Below are 18,371 nucleotides of genomic sequence, written 5' to 3' on the forward strand. Positions count from 1 at the left end.
CCCATTGGATGACGTGTTTTTTCCTAACCAAAACTCCATCTCCCGAGTTATATGCGCAGATACATCCATGTAATTTTGTAAAGAGTTGCAATTCAATTATAATTCTTCCCTCAACCCATCATTTGGTCGCTTATCTCTTCCAACGCATACGACTTTATCTTGTGCATGCACAAAACCAAATTATATTTCATGATGAGGCCATGTGCTTGATGAGATGTATTTTATCTCAAATGGAATTCTAGGTTGATAACAAGAAGCCACGTGGGCTTGTCACTGCCTCAGATGTTGCATGCATGCATATCTCCATTAATTCAAATGGAAAATCACAAACCAACTCAGTTTGACTGTGAATCAATCAAGTCATCACGTGCTGCATGCTTTTCAAATCAAATGTGATTAGTTCAATCCTTTATCCAAGCAAAAAGGCATGACTTCATAGGCTTTCACAATTCTCGCACCGTATTAATCCCATTTAATCTATCCCAATCTCCTCATACTCAAAAGATCTTTCTCAAGATAATTACCATGATTAAAATTAATAGTAATATCAAGAAAAATATGTTTAGTCTTGTAGTCATCTAATGGTTTCAACGCAACATGCCGATAGTGTAAAATCGGGTCTACACAATTTTGTACAAGAAAATCAAGACGATTTATTAAAAGATAATTATTACGATTAAAAACCGTAACATTATCTCTTAACAAAATAAAATTATCTTGACTTTCTTATTCGACGATCTAAAACCATATGACCTTAATTGCACAAACCGATTGTGTAAATTTGAGCCCAAACAATACCATACAGACCCAATTACAAATTAGAATCTACACGGCTTCGGAAAGTCCGTTTTGGGCTGGGCTTTTCTAGAAAGAGATTTCATAACACTAATCGTTCGGAGAGTTTTTCGGTCAATAAAAAATTGCAAAGTGCTCGGTTTAATTTATCGTTGAGTTCGATATCTCTATGAGACGGCAACCAAGGCCCACCAAACTCTTCTTACATTTTATCGGTGATACGTCCTTTTTTCGGCCGCATGGCCTCGCCTTCCCGCCTTCCCCAAACCCGACGGTTGTACTTGTCTCATTACGAGATTAATTAATAGTCTTGCTCTGTAAAATAAAAACAAAATAACCTAAAGTCTTGTTAGTAGGTTTACTGGTTGTCGTATCTCCAACAACTAAATAAAATATGAAGATGAAAGGAACATTATATTTCTTAACCGGACTAATATACCAACGCGTGAAACTGTTAAGTAAAATTTTATTTAAATATATGTAACATTTTTCTATATTTAAATTACCCTTTTCATCAATTTGATTTTTAAATAAACTATCAGTATCTTTTTAAATCCAAATTTACTATCTAAAATATCCTCACAAACTCAATTCAATATGTGGATTTATTTTTACACTCATTTAATTTTTAACTCTATTAATGACAATAATCGAACTGGAGGGTGTGTGGACACAAGACATCTAGGGGTGGGCATAAAAATCGCAAAACCTCATCGAACTGTATGAAGAAAAAAAACCCGAAAAGAACCGTGTTGATCGGAAAAGTCAATTTTAAGTCAAAAATCGATTCCGGTTCCAGTTTCGAATAAACAAGAACCGGCCGGAACCAAACCGTTTTATTAATACTAAATAAATAAATTATATATACACACACATATCATGGTATAATAATTTGAAAAATTAGTTTCAAAAAATTGTAAAGCAGTGATCCCATCCTAATTAAGGCTTACTCACCCCACCCGCACCTCACTCACGGCCTCTCAAGGTCTATCTTCCTTGTCGACGCTCTCCGTTGACTTCTTCGTTAATGGGGAAACGTCCTCACCTTTGAAGAGAGAGAGAGAGAGAGCAATTAAGGCAAATTCTTGTTAAGAAAAAAACCCATTTATCAATTTCATCAGCCGCTGCTTTTGCAATCACACCAAAAACACTTATCCACGGAAGCTGCTTTCTGCTGATTTCAGCTCTCCGTTACTGTTTCTTCAGAGTTAAAGATTGTCTCTGTCTCTCAAATCCACTGTATATCTTTGGCTCTTTTTTCTTGGTGAGAATTGGAGTTTTCGATCAGTTGGGTTGATTTCTATCACTTCATGGTTGGATTGTTTCAGTTTTTTGATAGTCTTGGCAAAAATTTATGTGTTTAGAGTAATAAATTAAATTTTAAAGTAAGTTTAATTAGTTGATTAATGGCCTTCTTTCTTTAAATATCAACTTCTGTTTTCTGAAAATCCCAGCCATACATGGAGTCCGGCCAGAAGAAGCCGCATGTGGCAGTCCTAGCAAGCCCAGGGATTGGCCACGTTACCCCACTCCTCGAGCTAGCCAAACGACTCGTCGTTGACCACGGCTTCCATGTCACCTTCCTTTCCATCACCACCGACGCACCACCCGCACAGCTCCAGCTCCTCAGCAACCCCTCTCTCCCTTCCGACCTCCATGTCGTCAGCCTCCCCCGCGTCGACGTGTCCCAACAACCCATCGGTATCTCAGTTCGCATCTTTCTCGTCGTCCAAGAAACCCTAAAGTCTCTGCCATTTGTCCTGAAAAACTTACAACCTCCGATCAAATCTCTCGTTGTCGATCCTTTCTGCATCGAAGCACTCGAAATCGCCGCTGACCTCTCCGTCCCCACTTACGTTTTCATGACGTCTTCCGCTTCGCTTCTGGCGTTGACTATGTACTTCCCCACCATCAACGCCAAGGTCAACGGCGATTATTCCAAAATCGTCGAGGAGGTTATTGTTCCCGGCTGCAAGCCCCTGTTGCTTGACGATCTTGTCCCCGGAGTTTTGTTGCCAGAAGTATTACCTATGTGCAACAGATTTCCGACCGTGAAGGGCATTTTAGTAAATACGTGGGAAGAACTCGAGCCGGTGACACTTCTTAGCCTTAGAGAAAACCTTTTCTTTCTTGGTCTGCCAGCGCCGCCGGTTTATCCCATTGGACCGTTGACCAAAGGGGACAAACCAGTAACATCAACATTGGAATCTTCGAGGTTTCTGACGTGGCTGGACGAGCAGCCAGTCGGTTCGGTTGTTTACATCTCTTTAGGTAGCGGAGGGACTTTGTCGAGGGAACAGATGAGTGAGTTGGCGTGGGGATTAGAGTTGAGCCAAAAACGGTTTGTTTGGGTGGCGCGGCCTCCAGACGACTCGAGCGCGTCGGGGAGTTTTTTTAAGGCTGGTTTCAACACGGACGATCCGGCGTCATATTTGCCGGAAGGGTTTTTGGATAGGACGCGAGGGAGAGGATTGGTGACATCCTCGTGGGCCCCGCAAGTTGCAGTTCTGAGTCATCGGTCTGTGGCTGGGTTTGTGACGCACTGCGGTTGGAATTCGGTGTTGGAGAGCGTATTGCATGGGGTGGCGATGATTGCGTGGCCGCTGTACGCCGAACAGAGGATGAATGCGAGGTTTTTGGTGGATGTGGGAGTTGCGGTGTGGCCGGAGGCGGAGGAGGATGATGGGAAGAGAGTGGTGGGGCGTTGGGAGGTGGAGAGGGTGGTAAGGACGATTTTGGAGGACGAGGAAGGAGAAGGGGTGAGGAGGAGGGTGAGGGAGCTTCAAGGCACTGCCGTGAAAGCTTTGGAAGTCTACGGGTCATCTAATGGATCTCTCGAGGGACTGGCGAAAGAGTGGCGGGAGGCTTAGTTCTTCGATTAGTTTGATGTGTGTAAAAATTTAACGATCTATTGACAAATAAATAAATAAATTTTTATTTAACAATCTAACACTTATCAATTGTGATTGACAGGCCATCTCGTGAGCCCGTGCGAAATTTATAAAAATGTTCTTTTTAAGATAGTTTTTATTTTTAAAAAATTAAGACAATATATTGGTACTATAAAATAATAATATATATCAAAACAACCTTTATGACTCACTGTAAGTTTACAAATGTCATAAAATAAGTAAAAAGAGTTACAAATATAATATTCACTAAATAATAAAAACAGTTCAATCTTAAGCAACCAAATAAAGAAAAAAAAAGCTTAAAAAACTTTAACTTTAAAGTTTTACTTGAATATATAGCATTATTATACAATAAAATTGAAAAGAAAATCATTTTAAGGTTTTGTTATTGGCTTTCCTACTATCTCATTGTGCACTCCAAAAAAAATTTATTTAGAAAGAAAAAAAAAATTACACTTATAAAAAGTACACTATAAGATTTTAAAATGCTAATAAAATTATTTTTAATATATAACATTATTACATATAAATATAAGATACCAAAAAATTTTGAGGGACCCGATGCGATTGCACATTTCGCTTCCCCTCAACGCTGTCTCTGGTGATTGACAGATTAAGTTTTAAATTGTTGTCTTTAGATTGATATAATAGTTCGGTTGAGCGAAATGTTGATAAATGTACAAAACTCAAATTTAAAAGTTTGAGATCCATTGTATTGTTTAATGCTTGCATAAGTGCGAAAAGTTTATAATCCAACAAAAGGAGTGTCAACACAAATAAGTGTTAAACTTTAGTTACTCTTCATAACATACGAGAATAAGGATAATACTTGCAATTCCGACATCGGACTTATTCTACTATTATTGAATACGTATCTTCATCATCTAAATTTCATAATCAGAACTGTTTAATTTATTAATTTTTATTTGAATATCATCATTAAAGAGTCATTCAAATCAGATATCATTTAGTCTTCCAAATTTATAGAACAAATTGACAATGTGATTATTAGGTAACATATCCATGATGAACTGTCAATTTATTTGATACAATTGGATGACTAAATGATCTTCTATTCGAATAATTTTTTTATTTTTAAAATAGCCTTTAAATGAAGTTCATAAATTAAACGATTTCGATTATGCAGTTTACATTATGAAAATACATTATTCGAGAATGATGAAATATGATCTTTCTCCTGTGTAAAGAACGCAAGTATGGAAAGATTGTCACATGTTCAAAATGAAGCCCAATAACTAAAATATGGATCTACTGAGATCTCTTAGTCAGCCCATCTACTCATATGAAAAGCCCGTCCACGAAACTCCAAAAAAAAAAGGAAAAAAAATTCGGTGGCACACGAATCAATAAAACAAGCTAACTGGTGGATACGGACGTATGGCGGTATGGGTTCCACAAGGTACCGTTTGGTACGTGGGACGGGTTGGAACGGAGTGGGATGAGACGTTCCATCTCACATTTGGTATGCCTAAAAAGGGTGGAACGCGCTGTTCCACGGGACGAGTTTTTGGTGAATTTTCGTTCCCCCTCACCCCAACACAAAATTATAACCTTTCATTCTCCTTCTTCTTACTCCTTGTTTCCATCCGAGGGCATCTTTGCTCCCTCTCCGTTCCGTCTCGTCCTGTTTCATCCCATTCTGATCCGTCCCGTCCCGTCTGCATGTCAAACAATACCTTGACAACGATTTCCCATGGAAACAACAGCATTTTGATACGACTAGGACAATTTTTTAGGAAGAATTCAAATTTTAAGTAAAATATCATATAATCAAATTTGAAGGTAGAAACAAGATTCAACCGATATATTAATTTTTTGTGGATTGATGATATATGAGTTTTTATATTTCAAATTTGATATATAAGAAGAAATGATGTCAAATAATTTTTAATTTTTTTATATTAAAAATTTATTTCAATTGATTTCTTTTAAAAATTAATTATACAAATATCATTTATAACCAAAAATATATATTAAATAAAAAAATAAAAAAAAAATCAAACATTATTACATCAGCCAACAAATTAACATTTAAAATTGGGCAAAAGACTGATTACTACCCTCATGTTTCGTGGTTTTCAACATTTAGTACATCAAGTTTTTTTCGTCTTAGAGTCATACCTAAAGTGTTAATTTTGGGACCGTCTCATACATCCGTTAGTCAAACTGTTAAGTCTACCGTTAACTGATGACGTGGCACCTATGTGGACAATGACTGGGCGCCACGTGTCATTAAAAATATTAAATTATTAAATTAATTAATTAAATAAAAGTATTTATTAAAAAAAAAATTGTTCTTTCTCAAAACCCTGACTGTCCTCCCTTCTCCCTCCCTTCTCGGCCTCTACTACAAATTCAACCCTCTCTTTCCTTCAACCCCCAACCTCAACCCTCAACCCTCTCCCTCCCTTAACCCCCAACCCTCTCCATCCCTCAAACCCTAACCCATTCAATTAAAAAATAAATAAAATGTTTCTGGGCACCCTACATCCCTTCTCTTCCCTGAATCCATGGCGACGGCTGCACTGCGAGCTGAGGAAGTTCCAGACCCTCACGGTTAGCAACGTCGAACCGATTGCTTCGGTGCAGGTCATGGTGATGAAGACGAAGGACGAAACGACGTCGCACTCTGAAATCGTATGTCGTCGCCTTCACATCCAAAACCCATTGCCTCCTCCTCCAAACCCTCACTCTTGGCAATGAAGGATGGGCCTCCTTCCTCGTACGGCTCCGTCTATGTCCCTTCCCACCACCGCTTCCACTCTGTCATCAGCACCCCCACTTTCAAATTGGAAATATAAAACCAATTTCACACAATTTTATAACATTTTCCCCCAATTTTTACAGATCTCAAAAAAAACCCAAGAAACCCAGCTGCAACAGATCTAAAAAACTATCCATAAAAACACACAATTAACAATAATACAAACCAACACACATTCATTGATTCATGCAATTCTACTCAAACAGACAACACAGAAAACAAGAGAGAGTAGGTAGAGAGAGAGTGAGTTACATAAAATTAAACCCGAATTTGAAGTTGCAAATACGTAAGGCGAAAAGGGTTATGCCCTTCGAGGGCAAATTGCGGTCGGAAAGACCCATAAATGGAAAAAAGGGAGACGCTGAAGGGCTCCATTCGAATAGGGGGAGGGTAGGTGGAATCGAAGAAGGAGATGAAGGGGGAGGGTGGGTGCAGAGGAGAGAAGGGATGAGGGTCTGGGGACTTGGGGCGAGCTTAATCGAATGGTGGTGGTTATGGAAGAGAAGAAGAAGAAGATGAGGAATGAAAGTGTACCCGTGGATGCAGAGGAGAGAAATGAGGGGCTTGAGGTGTTTGTTTCTCGAGAAAATGTGGATCTTATGGGAAAGTGAGAAGAGAGGAAGTTGAGAGTGGGGGATTGAATTGAACGATTGGGTTTGGGGATTATTTGATCGGAATATTTTGTTGTTTTGATTTGCAGGGATTCTGGGTTTTTTTTTTCCTTCTTGTTGTTGTTGTATTTTTTTTTAATAAATACTTTTATTTAATTAATTATTTTAATATTTTAATATTTTTAATGACATGTGGCGCCCATTCATTGTCCACATAGGCGCCACGTCATCAGTTAACGGCAGACTTAACAGTTTGATTAACGGATGTATAAGACTGTCCCAAAATTAACACTTTAGGTATGACTCTGAGACGAAAAAAACTTGATGTACTAAATATTGAAAATCATGAAACATGAGGGTAGTAAACAGTCTTTTGCCCCTTTAAAATTTATCATTTTAACATTTATTTGGAGAGCTCAACAAAGTTTTCCTCTGGTTCTCTCTCTCGCTCGGGCTCTGCTTTTCCATGGACTCGAAAGCTTCAACAACCACGGCTCCATTACTGAACCAGCAAAACCGAATCAATCCACCGTCGAAGCCGAAGCAAAAGGAATTTCTGAACCACCTCGAAGCCTACCTCGCGAAGCGAGATGGCGTCGACAAGCTGCTTAAGATATCCCGGTACGCCACCAAGATCGCCCTCGCCTCCTCCGTCCTCCCCGAAACCCTCCCCCTAACGCAGCGGCTCAAGAGCTTCGAGTCGAGCGTCGGCGTCAGCCGCAAGGCCTTCCGGTTAGGTAAGTTCGTCCAGGACGTCAACGCTCTGAGGAGCTCGAAATTCGATTCGAATCAGGAGCTCGTACTCGCACTAATCGCCTACGGCGGCGAGGGATTGTACTTTTTCGTTGAGCAGTTCGTCTGGCTAGTCAAATCGGGGTTGATCGATAAGAAGCACTCGCGGAATTTGCAGAAGATCAGCGCCTGGGCCGAGTTCATCGGATACGCCGGCAGCATCTCGTTGAAATTTAGGGATTTGAATCGGATATCGGAGGACGAAAAGTGTGTAAAATCGAGCATTGAGATCGCGATTACGAGGGGGAACGGGTGCGAGGAAGAGAAGGAGAGGTTGAGTAAATTGCGTGAGAAGAAAATGATGAAGAGGCTGTCAGTGGTTCAAGATTCGGCCGATGCGTTAATGGCTTTGGCGGATATCCGGGATGGCGGCGGACCGTTCTTGGGGCCGCTTTCGATATCGCTGGCCGGGATGTTATCGGCTCTGATTAGTACTCACAAGAATTGGGTGTCTTGCTGAGATTCATGGCCTTTTTACAAGGTATGGTTGCTTGACACTTTCTTTGTTAATTTGTGCTGCAAATTGTAAGAGAATAAAATGTATGCAGATGCAGATTGACACAGGCAATGGTTCAATAAGAATTTATTTTATAGCACATTCTGAATTCGTTAGCTCGTAAGTGCGAAAACTGAATTCTTTAGCTCGTAATTCTGAAAGATGAAAAATCAAATGAAGTGATGAACAACTTATTAGTAATGATTGACCAAAAAAAAAAAAACTTATTAGTAATGACTAACATGAAGAACTTCAACGGATCGAAAACTCGTTGCTTGGTATCTTAACATTTGTGATGAATGCCAATAATGATGTGAACATTTCAAATTCGTTTGAAGTTTTTGTGTTTGGTCTGTCGTGTACATCTTCATTTTCCTTGAACATGACATGTTGAGTATTTTGGAGCAATATAGCCAAAAACTTTTGTCGAAGCATCTGACTTTCCTAGGTCAAATCCGACTTTGATGATGCTTAAAGTGCAACCGGAATTCATCCCTGACGATTCATCTTGTTCGTGCCCTGTTAAATCCGAAATCTATGATTGCTTGCCTTTCGTTTCACATAGTTACTACTGATTACCAATTACACTGCTCATATAGAATTGTTCTTTGTTCTTTTTCAACTTGAATTTTCTTTGACATCTGATGAATGCAGTTCTTTCAAGAATACGGAAAATTGGTTTTATTAATGAGTTCAAGTAGTTAACAGAGTGGCGAACAAGCGCACTCATCTCTCTAGGTCGATCCATCCATGGTTCAAGTTGTCACTCCCGCAATCATTTCCATCTGCAACTTTGCGGTTTCTCGTCGTGTGCCAGTTGTGTGATGACAGAAACTGGATAGACGTTTAAGCTGTGAGCTTATTAGCAGACGTTTATGTTGAATATGTTAGGGTTCTCCATTTCCATCAACGTTTCAACTTTAGTGGCATTTTTCTGCACCAAACCTATGTAGAGTTTATATGGTTTGTTGTATTGTTCTGGAAAGCTGCGTTTGGTTGGTGAAAAATGTGTTGGGGAGTAGAAAACTTTTTTGTTCTTGAAATTCATGCATGACCTTCTGGAGATGTTCTTGTAGGCGGAACTTTGTTTTGGCTACGTTATGTTTTCCGCTAGTATTTTTCTATTGTTCCCTTCTCTGGCTTTAAAATACAATACATATATGGACCTAATATATGGTAAAATTGCTCTCAAATTACTTGTAACAATTTTCTTGTTGTGTACGCAAAATACCTTGTGAGAACTCAACAATCTCGTTTTTTACAAAAATCGTGGGCTATAACCCACACTTGATAATAAATATTTCCGTTACAATTCTTGAAGTTCACTCACAATATACATTGTTGATCTTCTTGTGATCGAAACTCTGCTCTGAGTCTCTGACTAACATTTGATTCACTTATATATATATTTTTAGGGTTTTAATTTGAACTGAAATGAATCATTTTACGTGATAATCATGTGAGTTTATTTAATGAGAGACTAATGAAAGTTTAGGATTGAACTTTAATTGCTAATAGGATTTACAAACGGAGAGTTAACAATTTTTTTACTACAAGGGTCATATTAAAAGTGACAAGTTACTGCAGGAACTATGACAAAAAATTTGGCCCAAAATCTACTTTTGTGGCGGGTTGGTTTGATATTGCTGTGCTTTGAAAAAAAAATTGTTTCTGCTGTGCTGTGAGAATAAGTAGCTGTGAAATAAAGCAGCAAAGTGTTTGGTTAAATTTTTTGTAAAAGTGTTTATGGAAAAAAAACAGTATTATAGTGTTTGGTAAACTTTTATGTAAAACAGATGTGGCTGTGTGAAATAACCAAAAATGGTATAATACTAGATGTGCCATTAATTTAATTTTCTTCATCTAAGTAGTCTCTCCCACTACCCTACTACTGAACTAGACTTTCCAAAAACGAAAAAATCTCTCTAGAAGTCTCCCCCACAACCCCAATTCTCTCAATTTATTTTTTTTTTTGCTCCGTCTTCTTCTTTTTTATTTTTTGCTCCATTCCTCAATCTTTTTCACCTGTCATATGATTTGTAGTACATACATGGTCTAACTGCTCGAGAAGTTCATTATATACATCAAGCAGGGACAACGCTCTAGGATGCTGGTTTATTTCTTCTTCCGGGACTAATTATTTTTTCTTTTTGAAACTGTATAGTGTGAATTTGATCATAAGAAGTAGTTTCCTGTATTTAATTTTGGGTATTTGGAATAAATTAGTTTTGGTGTCCGTCTGAGCAATCTGGGCTCTCCTACTTTGCAGAAATATGAAGATGAGTCACCTGTAAGCAGTGCAATCTAGGTAATCTAGGCAAATCTGCACTGCCAAAACTGAATCTGGTCCTCACTGGAAAAGATGGTGGTATTTCTTGACGCAATTTTGTTGGCATGGGAGTGAGAGAGGACGGGCAAGGGATGGGAAGAAGGACAAATGCAAAAACAACGTCCTAGGGTATGGAATTCATATCAATAATGGTGATTGTTAAAGCTGTGAACGACGTTGTGGCGAGATCGACGAGGAAGACCTGCCAATTGAAGTCCGCGATATTTTCAAGTTGCTATTATGTGTAATTATTAAATTGTTTAAGGTCATTTTGGGTGTTTGAAAGTTTCATTAAAGGGCTCAATGCCTCTTGCAAGTTAGGTTTGCGCATAAGCCGTGGAAGCAAAAAAAGCCGATTTTTCAAAGCTAGCTTTTGCTGCTTTGAACTTTTAGCTTTTTCACCAAAAACTGTGAAAAAAAACTGAAATTGAATGTTTACCAAACACAAAAAAGCTCACGGTTTTTTTTTATACCAGCTTTTTATTAAAAGCACCTCAGTACCAAACCAATACTTAGTTAATCATTGACTAAAGGGTCATTTGGCCCAACAAGGAGGAAGTCCAAATCATATCACGATGATGACATTATCCAATTCGTTGGCATCATCGATTCATCATCAGAGATGCCACAATTCACCAACATTTCCATTCCTTATGGAATTCTAAGGTTATCTCCAACCGATTAGGTCAAAAGGTTAGGCTAAAATAGCTCGTTATAACACGAAAATTATCTATAACCGAGGGCTATGCCAAAGGGCTTGTGGGTTTCACCGAACCCAAACCCTCAAATCAGGTCAGCCAGCCCTCTAGCTCTACAATGTCAAGCTTGACATTTTGCTAGCCCTTCAGCTTGGCTACCTAGCGTCAACATGACGCCAGTTAGCAATGACTAGTTAACATCATGCTGCCGTCAGGTTACCATTGAAATTTGAAAAAAAAATTTGGACGAATTTAACAAAAAAAATTCTAATTTTTTTTCCTATAAATACCTACATCATTCCTATAACATTGAAAAATGAAGATAAGAAGTGTCACGTAAATAATAATCCCATCTAAAATTTGCACAACCAATTGCATATCGACACGTGACACTCAAAATCTTATTCCAAAAATTATTAAGATTATATTAATATAAAAAATCTAGAGAGTTACTCACTTTAGCGATATGTGTCACTCGAAATCATATATGAAAATTATTGAGATTACATAAAGATAAAAAATCTGGAGAGTTACTCACGTTAACAACACATGTTACCCGAAATCCTATCCAAAAAGTTATTGAGATTATATAAAGATAAGAAATATGGAGGCTTATTCATTTGACGACAAGTGATACTCAAAATATGTCTGAAAACCTTATTTTAATATGGTAGTTTAATTTAATTAATCATATTAATTTAATTAAAATAATAAATTATATTTGGTCTATAACACTTTTAATTGGAGATAATTTTTTATCAAAATATTATGTTTGATCGATAACCATTTGACCTGTTTCGATTGGAGATGGTCTTAATCCGTATGTCCGACTCTCTTCTTCCTGCTGCCATTTTTATTTATTTATTTATTTCTCAGGTGATTAATAATTGATTAATAAATAAAAAAATAAGAGAGGAATTTTGACGTGCAGCAAACCAGCAAGCTCTCATCCCCCGCGCAACCACAATCTACCCGCGGGTCCACATTACTCATCCTTCCCAGATCTACACACTCCAAAACGCCATCGTTTCGATGGCCGTTCACTAAAACCCCGCCAGCCTCCGACTCCCCCCAATTAGTTCTTTTTGCTAATGGAGTCCGAACTCAAAGACCTCAATTCCCATCCTGCCAAGCCGGACCGCGACGACGGTCCGGCGCCCAAGGACGATCGACCGCTCCTCAAATCCGACGCAAACTCCTCGGTCTCCGCCGAGGAGCTCCAGGAGCTTGAGAAGAAATGCGCGGCGTACGTGCGACGCGATGTGTACGGCACCATGGGACGCGGCGGATTGCCGGTGAAGGAGAAGGTGCTGCTAGGGCTCGCGCTGGTGACTCTGGTTCCGATACGGGTGGTGCTGGCCACGACGGTGTTGGTGCTGTACTACTTGATTTGCCGGATTTGCACGCTCTTCAAAGTCCCCAATCGCGATGAGCAGGAGCAGGAGGATTACGCGCACATGGGCGGATGGCGGGGGGCGGTGATTGTCCAGTGCGGCCGCGCCTTATCCAGAGTTATGCTCGTCGTCTTCGGCTTCTATTGGATCAGCGAAACCTATCGAATATCATCGGATTCCGACCCCAAACCCGCCGCCCAGGTGCTCTCTCTCACCGTTTCTCTCTCTAAAGCATGAAAATTGATTTCGTGAGATTTTGAGTAGTAAATTTTGATATTAAATTTTTGGTTAGGGAAAAGATGGGGCCGCAGAGAAGGAGCCTGAAAGGGCAGGGGCGATTATATCGAATCACGTTTCGTATTTGGATATCTTGTATCACATGTCTAATTCGTTTCCGAGCTTCGTTGCCAAGGTTTGCCACTCTCTTCACTTGTTCTTACTAATTTTATCGCACCGGATGTGAATTTTGATTGAAAGATGTTCCATTTTTATCTATCTCGACCTATTATCAATGTATTGATTCCCATTTTTTTGTTATCCTGGATTTTGTTGGTGCAGAGATCGGTGGCGAAACTTCCTCTAGTAGGCCTCATCAGGTTGGTTGCATTGGCTTTCGCTTCCTTTAATTTCATCATGTTTCTGAAAATCTGTAGTTTATCTGTCACCATAGTATTCTGTCAATTCATTTTTCGGATTGTTATTTTTGACAGCAAGTGCCTGGGTTGTGTCTATGTTCAGCGGGAGTCAAAGTCATCAGACTTCAAGGGAGTTGCAGGTACATAAATTATGGGTGTTCCCTGCTTTTGCTAGTTTTGTAAACACTCGTAATGTGTACACCATAAATCATGTGTTATTGGCGGTAGCTAAGTTGAAAACTATGATCGATCACAAGTGGATTATATAACGAGTTTTCGGTTGTATTACTTATATAGCAATGTTGGTTGATCAATAAATGGATGTCATGTGCAGGTGCCGTGACTGAAAGAGTTAAAGAAGCACATCAGAATAAATCTGCCCCACCAATAATGCTTTTCCCAGGTTAATAGTTTTAAACACTCTATTCTAAGAAAGCCCAATTAGAGTTTTCAGCTGTCCTTCGACTCATCATTTACCAATTTAATGTTATCTTGATTGTGGCTTTCTGGCAGCATATGTAATTAAATGATATCGGTGATGCTTATAGCTTTGCATTTGTTTCCATCCATACTGAAACTGATCTGCGATTCATTTTTTAGCAGACGTGCATTATGTTGTCAACCATGCTTATACTACTGTTACTTGTTATTTATTTATCTTTAATCTTTCTACAGAGGGCACTACTACAAACGGAGACTTTCTTCTGCCATTCAAGACGGGAGCATTTCTGGCAAAAGCTCCAGTTCTTCCGGTGATTCTTAGTTATCCTTACCACAGATTTAGTCCAGCATGGGACTCGATATCTGGGGTGAGTGTTTCTTAAACAATTTCCATGAACACGTAGAGAGAAAATACATATATCATGCAGGATAATTATACATAACACAAATCATAAGGATTCAATATATCAGGCATATAGACTGTTTTCCTTTCAATCTTCTGGGCTTCTAAGTTTATATACCTTATTTACTTTATTTCCAGGTGCGCCATGTGATATTTCTCCTCTGTCAATTTGTAAATCACATAGAGGTCACAAGGTTACCTGTTTATTACCCCTCACAAGAAGAAAAGGATGATCCAAAACTCTATGCTAGTAACGTCAGAAGAATGATGGCCAGTGAGGTATATGTTTCCCCTTGAAAGTATATGACAAAACCAAGTTTACATCCTTTTCTCGCTTGAGAGCGTGACCAACTAGGTAGATATTAATCATGCGACCTCCTGGTGTTTGTAACTTGATTCCATCTATGTTTCTGTTTTATTTACAGGGCAACATGACTCTAGCAGATATTGGACTTGCTGAGAAGCGGGTGTATCATGCTGCTCTTAATGGTAATAATAGCCATCCTAGTGTTTTGCATCAGAAAGATGATTGATAAATTTCAGGGCCTCGCTCCCAAATGATATCTCGTCGCTGTTGAGTTTCCTAGTTTTCGTTCATGATTGCACAAGCCACAGTGAGGGGTGGTCGTCATCATTATTGATGTGCCATGGTGTGCAATTATTAACTTGTAATACCATGCTTAAGGAAACTGTGGCCTTTAACGCTAAAGCATCGTAATATTTGTATTTTCACCATGCTAAAATGCATTACAACCCCTATCGAAGAAACTTTGCGCCTGTTGATCTGAAGCCTCTCTTTCATGTTCATGCAGGTTTGTTTTCCCAATGCTAATTCGGATCGTCATCTGTATATTCATGTATGATTCTATTTGTTATAGGGAAATATTAGAATTGATGTGGAATGCTGAAGAATTATTTTTTGGTCGGGTAAGTTGAAACGGTATTTTTACGGTGCATGCTGTCGTCGATTTAAGCTGGCATTCCTAAAGCAGGCGTTTTCCGGTGGTTCTACGTTCTCTCAGCTAATGGAGGAGGGAATGGGTTCGCGGAAGTCGATTTATCTCGACGGGCTGGGCTGGTACATGTATTTGCTGTGATTTTGTTTCACCAGTATAAAGCTCTGATCTTGGTAGAGCCAAATAGTGCTAATGTGTGATGATGTATCTCAATCCGATCCTTTCTAGTGCAAATTAACAAAGATAGATTTTACTCTGAACCCTCTCCCTCTCTCTCTCTCTCTCTCTCTCTCTCTCTCTCTCTCTCTCTCCACTTCGAATCGATTATAAACGTTTTTTTTCTTTGCGGTGAATAAATTAAGATAAAGTATCTAATTGAAAATCGATAGAAGTAGCGCCATAAAAATCAATTCGTGCGGTTTTCGCGAAAAAGAAAACATATTGAAAAGAGTAGATGAACTGATTTAGCAATTTCTTCATGCAAACTGATAGTTACAACGGTCATAAACATGAGTCCACAAACCTGGGAGAACACAAACAATCTGAGCGACGGCAGCCTTCAATTACTGACGCTCACAAAAAACTCTCGCAACAAGTTCGAAATTCCCCTAATTGCTAGGTCATCAAACTAGATACAAATTACATTTGGGGGCGTAAGAGCAAGTCTTCCAAACACTTTCTCACCTTTCTTTCAACGAACCATTCAACGACCTTCGCAATTCCCATGGCGGTAAGCAGCCTTTCAGGGGCGACTGCAGAAATAACGAAGATGATGATAATTGCTTCTGCCGCATTGAGATGGAAGACAGGCAACTGAAGGCGCTTCTCAAGCTCCTCTTCTCGCTGTCGTATGGTTGGCAGTTTGGGTCGTGTTGTACAGCGGAAATCTTCAGAGATTCCGGAAGCACACAGTTGCATACTGAACCTACCACATTTCAGTTACATGGAACAGAGTTAATTTACCTTTGCAAACCACTGTTTTTTCCACCATTCATCACAAATTTGAATCTTGATTCGATCCCGGGTAAGACCTTAAAACATGCATGACTTAAGCCGTTTTCTTAGGACGATACTTATTATCAGAATGATGACTCTAATCATTTACAAAGTACCAAAGAAACTTAATTGCAACCAAAACAAGTATTCTAGCAAAGAACCGGGACAATAAGTCATTTACCTGGAACATGTTTGATGGGTTCTAAAAGTTCAAACGTCTATATATCTCTCGCTAACAGAGCATGCTTATACGTGCCATTGAAAGCAAAGGTAAAGGAAATCTCTCTGACTGAAGGTGCACTCTATGTTTACGAAGTACTCAAGTAATCCTATCAAAAGTCATACCGGTGATACCATATAACACTGTTTTATGAGGCAGGCAGAGACAACAAATAAAGGACTATGTAACTAGCAACCCTTAAAAGAGTGGGTGAAAAGAGGATACCTATTCTTGCCAGTCGATTCACCCATTTAGGAATTGATTTTCCAGTGAGCTTGCGACAAATATCCCTGCAGAAATGGTTGCAGTTCTTGACAATCAAGTGATATGTATCACCGTTATAGTTCAAAGACTGGCGCTCCATAAACTCTCGAACCTGAGTAGGGTCCAAGCATGTTGTTCCGATTAAAATAGACTTCCTGAACTTGAACCCTGGGCATTGGCGAGGTTCAACCTCAAAAACGCCACTTGTAGGGTAGTCATGTGCTCCGAATGCATATTCTACACCATGAACTGCATAATGCAAATGGAATATCATAAACCCTGAACTTCACTTTATCGAAACATCATAGAACGAAGATTAACAAGTTTATAGTAATTCGATAATCTATTGCGTCAAAACTTCAGAACCGCCAAAACTAGATAGAATAGAGCAAAACAAGAAGACATACAAGATGTAAAATCCCCAACAAACAAAATCACGGTTGAGCTTAAGTTTAGGCGGATAATATAAAACGCAGACTGCCTAAACAGAAGATAAGCTTACCTTCAACACCAGAGTGAAAAATTCCAAAGCCTGCCCAATAGACATAGCCATTCATGGGAGTCAAATCATATACATTGAGATAAACTGGTGCTTTTCCTGATTCAGCGTTATCGGACTTTGATTTGGGAAATAAACAAAAACGTCCCGCTGATTTGGGTTTCAATTGAAGCGGGGAAATGGATCTCCATCTCTTCTTTAACTCAAATTTCATGTTTCCTTAGAAAGTATAACCAGAATGCACTCAATGCTTGCCTCCGGCCTGTGAATTTGGGTAAACATAAAAGCCATTAGAACCCAAAGGGATGAAATGCAGTGGCATTAAAAACAAAAGCTCAACGCAAACTACATACGTACAAATATATCGTCTTTCTTACCACAAAAGCGATATTTTAAACTACTCTAATCTTCGTGAATTGCAACTACTTCGTTGACCAGAGTTGCAGCATTATATTCAACAGGCTCCAGTGCAGATCTCAGAGTATACAGTCAGATCTAGTTTCAACTAGTGGAGAGGAAGCAGAGAAATTCGTCACCAAAATTCACAAATAAATAAGCTTTTTATTTTAAAAACTGTGTAAGAAGTGTTCAATGTTAATAGAAAAAACTGGACCCATACAGCAGCCATTTTCAAAACTCAGTGAATCATAATTCCCACTTGTTTGTTCGTTTTCCCGAGTTTTCTCAGCTACCATACAGGACCCAGAAGATAAATTCGAGCCCCAGACGAAATTATTGAAGAAAAAACTGGAAGAAATTGAAGTTCTTAGAAAAATGAACTGTGGAACTTACCGATTCGGAGAGGAGAGCCATTGGAGCCCAGCAAAACCCAACCTCCTTGAACACTAAACAGCTGAGTTTCTGTATTTCCAGAGCTCAGAAATGCCAACAGCTGCTGTTAAATGGAAGGTTTTTGTATTCCTGCTGCAACCTACTCTGTATTTTTCAATTCTAAATTCGCAAAAAAAAGAAGAAAATACGAAACGAGAGAGAGAGAGAGAGAGAGAGAGAGAGAGAGAGGGTGAAATGGCCGAAAAATGGAAATAGAAGTGTTTGGAGTTGGAGGTAGTATTTTGGGAAAAGTATGTGTTTTTGAGTGAAAGAACTCTTTTATTATGGTGAGTTTGGAATCTCGTTGGATATAA

General features: G+C 39.1%; 4 protein-coding genes across 10 annotated transcripts; 3 read left to right on the forward strand and 1 right to left on the reverse strand.

The window, feature by feature from the left end:
• Positions 1-1,707: 1,707 nt before the first annotated feature.
• LOC126601608 (UDP-glycosyltransferase 72E1-like) lies at positions 1,708-3,727 on the forward strand. 2 transcript variants are annotated; one of them, XM_050268333.1, is made up of 2 exons: positions 1,708-2,082; positions 2,250-3,727. In XM_050268333.1, the coding sequence occupies exon 2, from the start codon at positions 2,256-2,258 to the stop codon at positions 3,663-3,665; it is 1,410 nt and encodes a 469-aa protein (XP_050124290.1). In that variant the 5' UTR covers positions 1,708-2,082; positions 2,250-2,255; the 3' UTR covers positions 3,666-3,727. The 2 variants fall into 2 exon arrangements, with proteins under 2 accessions (XP_050124290.1, XP_050124291.1); XM_050268334.1 differs by having other exon boundaries at positions 1,708-2,059.
• Positions 3,728-7,495: 3,768 nt separating this feature from the next.
• On the forward strand, positions 7,496-11,040 carry LOC126601610 (peroxisomal membrane protein 11A-like). Of its 4 annotated transcripts, none has more exons than XM_050268338.1 (2): positions 7,496-8,376; positions 10,661-11,040. In XM_050268338.1, exon 1 carries the CDS (start codon positions 7,570-7,572, stop codon positions 8,353-8,355), a length of 786 nt encoding a protein of 261 aa, XP_050124295.1. In that variant the 5' UTR covers positions 7,496-7,569; the 3' UTR covers positions 8,356-8,376; positions 10,661-11,040. The 4 variants fall into 4 exon arrangements, with proteins under 4 accessions (XP_050124295.1, XP_050124294.1, XP_050124297.1 ...); XM_050268337.1 differs by lacking the exon at positions 10,661-11,040 and adding an exon at positions 9,046-9,561; XM_050268340.1 differs by lacking the exon at positions 10,661-11,040 and adding an exon at positions 9,093-9,561.
• Positions 11,041-12,317: 1,277 nt separating this feature from the next.
• Positions 12,318-15,507, forward strand: LOC126601609 (lysophospholipid acyltransferase LPEAT1-like). 2 transcript variants are annotated; one of them, XM_050268336.1, is made up of 9 exons: positions 12,318-13,013; positions 13,105-13,224; positions 13,371-13,408; positions 13,523-13,587; positions 13,782-13,850; positions 14,123-14,256; positions 14,430-14,570; positions 14,717-14,780; positions 15,104-15,507. In XM_050268336.1, exons 1-9 carry the CDS (start codon positions 12,510-12,512, stop codon positions 15,121-15,123), a joined length of 1,155 nt encoding a protein of 384 aa, XP_050124293.1. In that variant the 5' UTR covers positions 12,318-12,509; the 3' UTR covers positions 15,124-15,507. The 2 variants fall into 2 exon arrangements, with proteins under 2 accessions (XP_050124293.1, XP_050124292.1); XM_050268335.1 differs by lacking the exon at positions 15,104-15,507 and having other exon boundaries at positions 14,717-15,080.
• Positions 15,508-15,698: 191 nt separating this feature from the next.
• Positions 15,699-18,303, reverse strand: LOC126601612 (deSI-like protein At4g17486). Of its 2 annotated transcripts, XM_050268341.1 has the most exons (5): positions 18,019-18,303; positions 17,604-17,731; positions 17,230-17,488; positions 16,689-16,976; positions 15,699-16,172 (listed from the first exon to the last, which is right to left on the reverse strand). In XM_050268341.1, the coding sequence occupies exons 3-5, from the start codon at positions 17,438-17,440 to the stop codon at positions 15,928-15,930; spliced, it is 744 nt and encodes a 247-aa protein (XP_050124298.1). In that variant the 5' UTR covers positions 17,441-17,488; positions 17,604-17,731; positions 18,019-18,303; the 3' UTR covers positions 15,699-15,927. The 2 variants fall into 2 exon arrangements, with proteins under 2 accessions (XP_050124298.1, XP_050124299.1); XM_050268342.1 differs by lacking the exon at positions 17,604-17,731.
• Positions 18,304-18,371: the final 68 nt, after the last annotated feature.

This window comes from Malus sylvestris, chromosome 15, assembly GCF_916048215.2.
Source record: "Malus sylvestris chromosome 15, drMalSylv7.2, whole genome shotgun sequence".
Classification (NCBI taxonomy): domain Eukaryota; kingdom Viridiplantae; phylum Streptophyta; class Magnoliopsida; order Rosales; family Rosaceae; genus Malus; species Malus sylvestris.

Coding starts and splice junctions, on each gene's coding strand:
- LOC126601610 (XM_050268338.1), top strand. CDS start 7,570: ATGGACTCGAAAGCTTCAACAACCACGGCTCCATTACTGAACCAGCAA.
- LOC126601608 (XM_050268333.1), top strand. CDS start 2,256: ATGGAGTCCGGCCAGAAGAAGCCGCATGTGGCAGTCCTAGCAAGCCCA.
- LOC126601612 (XM_050268342.1), bottom strand. CDS start 17,440: ATGAAATTTGAGTTAAAGAAGAGATGGAGATCCATTTCCCCGCTTCAA. Junction 16,977..17,229: donor TTTTCACTCTGGTGTTGAAG/GTAAGCTTATCT, acceptor TGCATTATGCAG/TTCATGGTGTAGAATATGCA. Junction 16,173..16,688: donor GAATCGACTGGCAAGAATAG/GTATCCTCTTTT, acceptor GAAATGTGGTAG/GTTCAGTATGCAACTGTGTG.
- LOC126601609 (XM_050268335.1), top strand. CDS start 12,510: ATGGAGTCCGAACTCAAAGACCTCAATTCCCATCCTGCCAAGCCGGAC. Junction 13,588..13,781: donor AGACTTCAAGGGAGTTGCAG/GTACATAAATTA, acceptor TGTCATGTGCAG/GTGCCGTGACTGAAAGAGTT. Junction 13,851..14,122: donor ACCAATAATGCTTTTCCCAG/GTTAATAGTTTT, acceptor ATCTTTCTACAG/AGGGCACTACTACAAACGGA.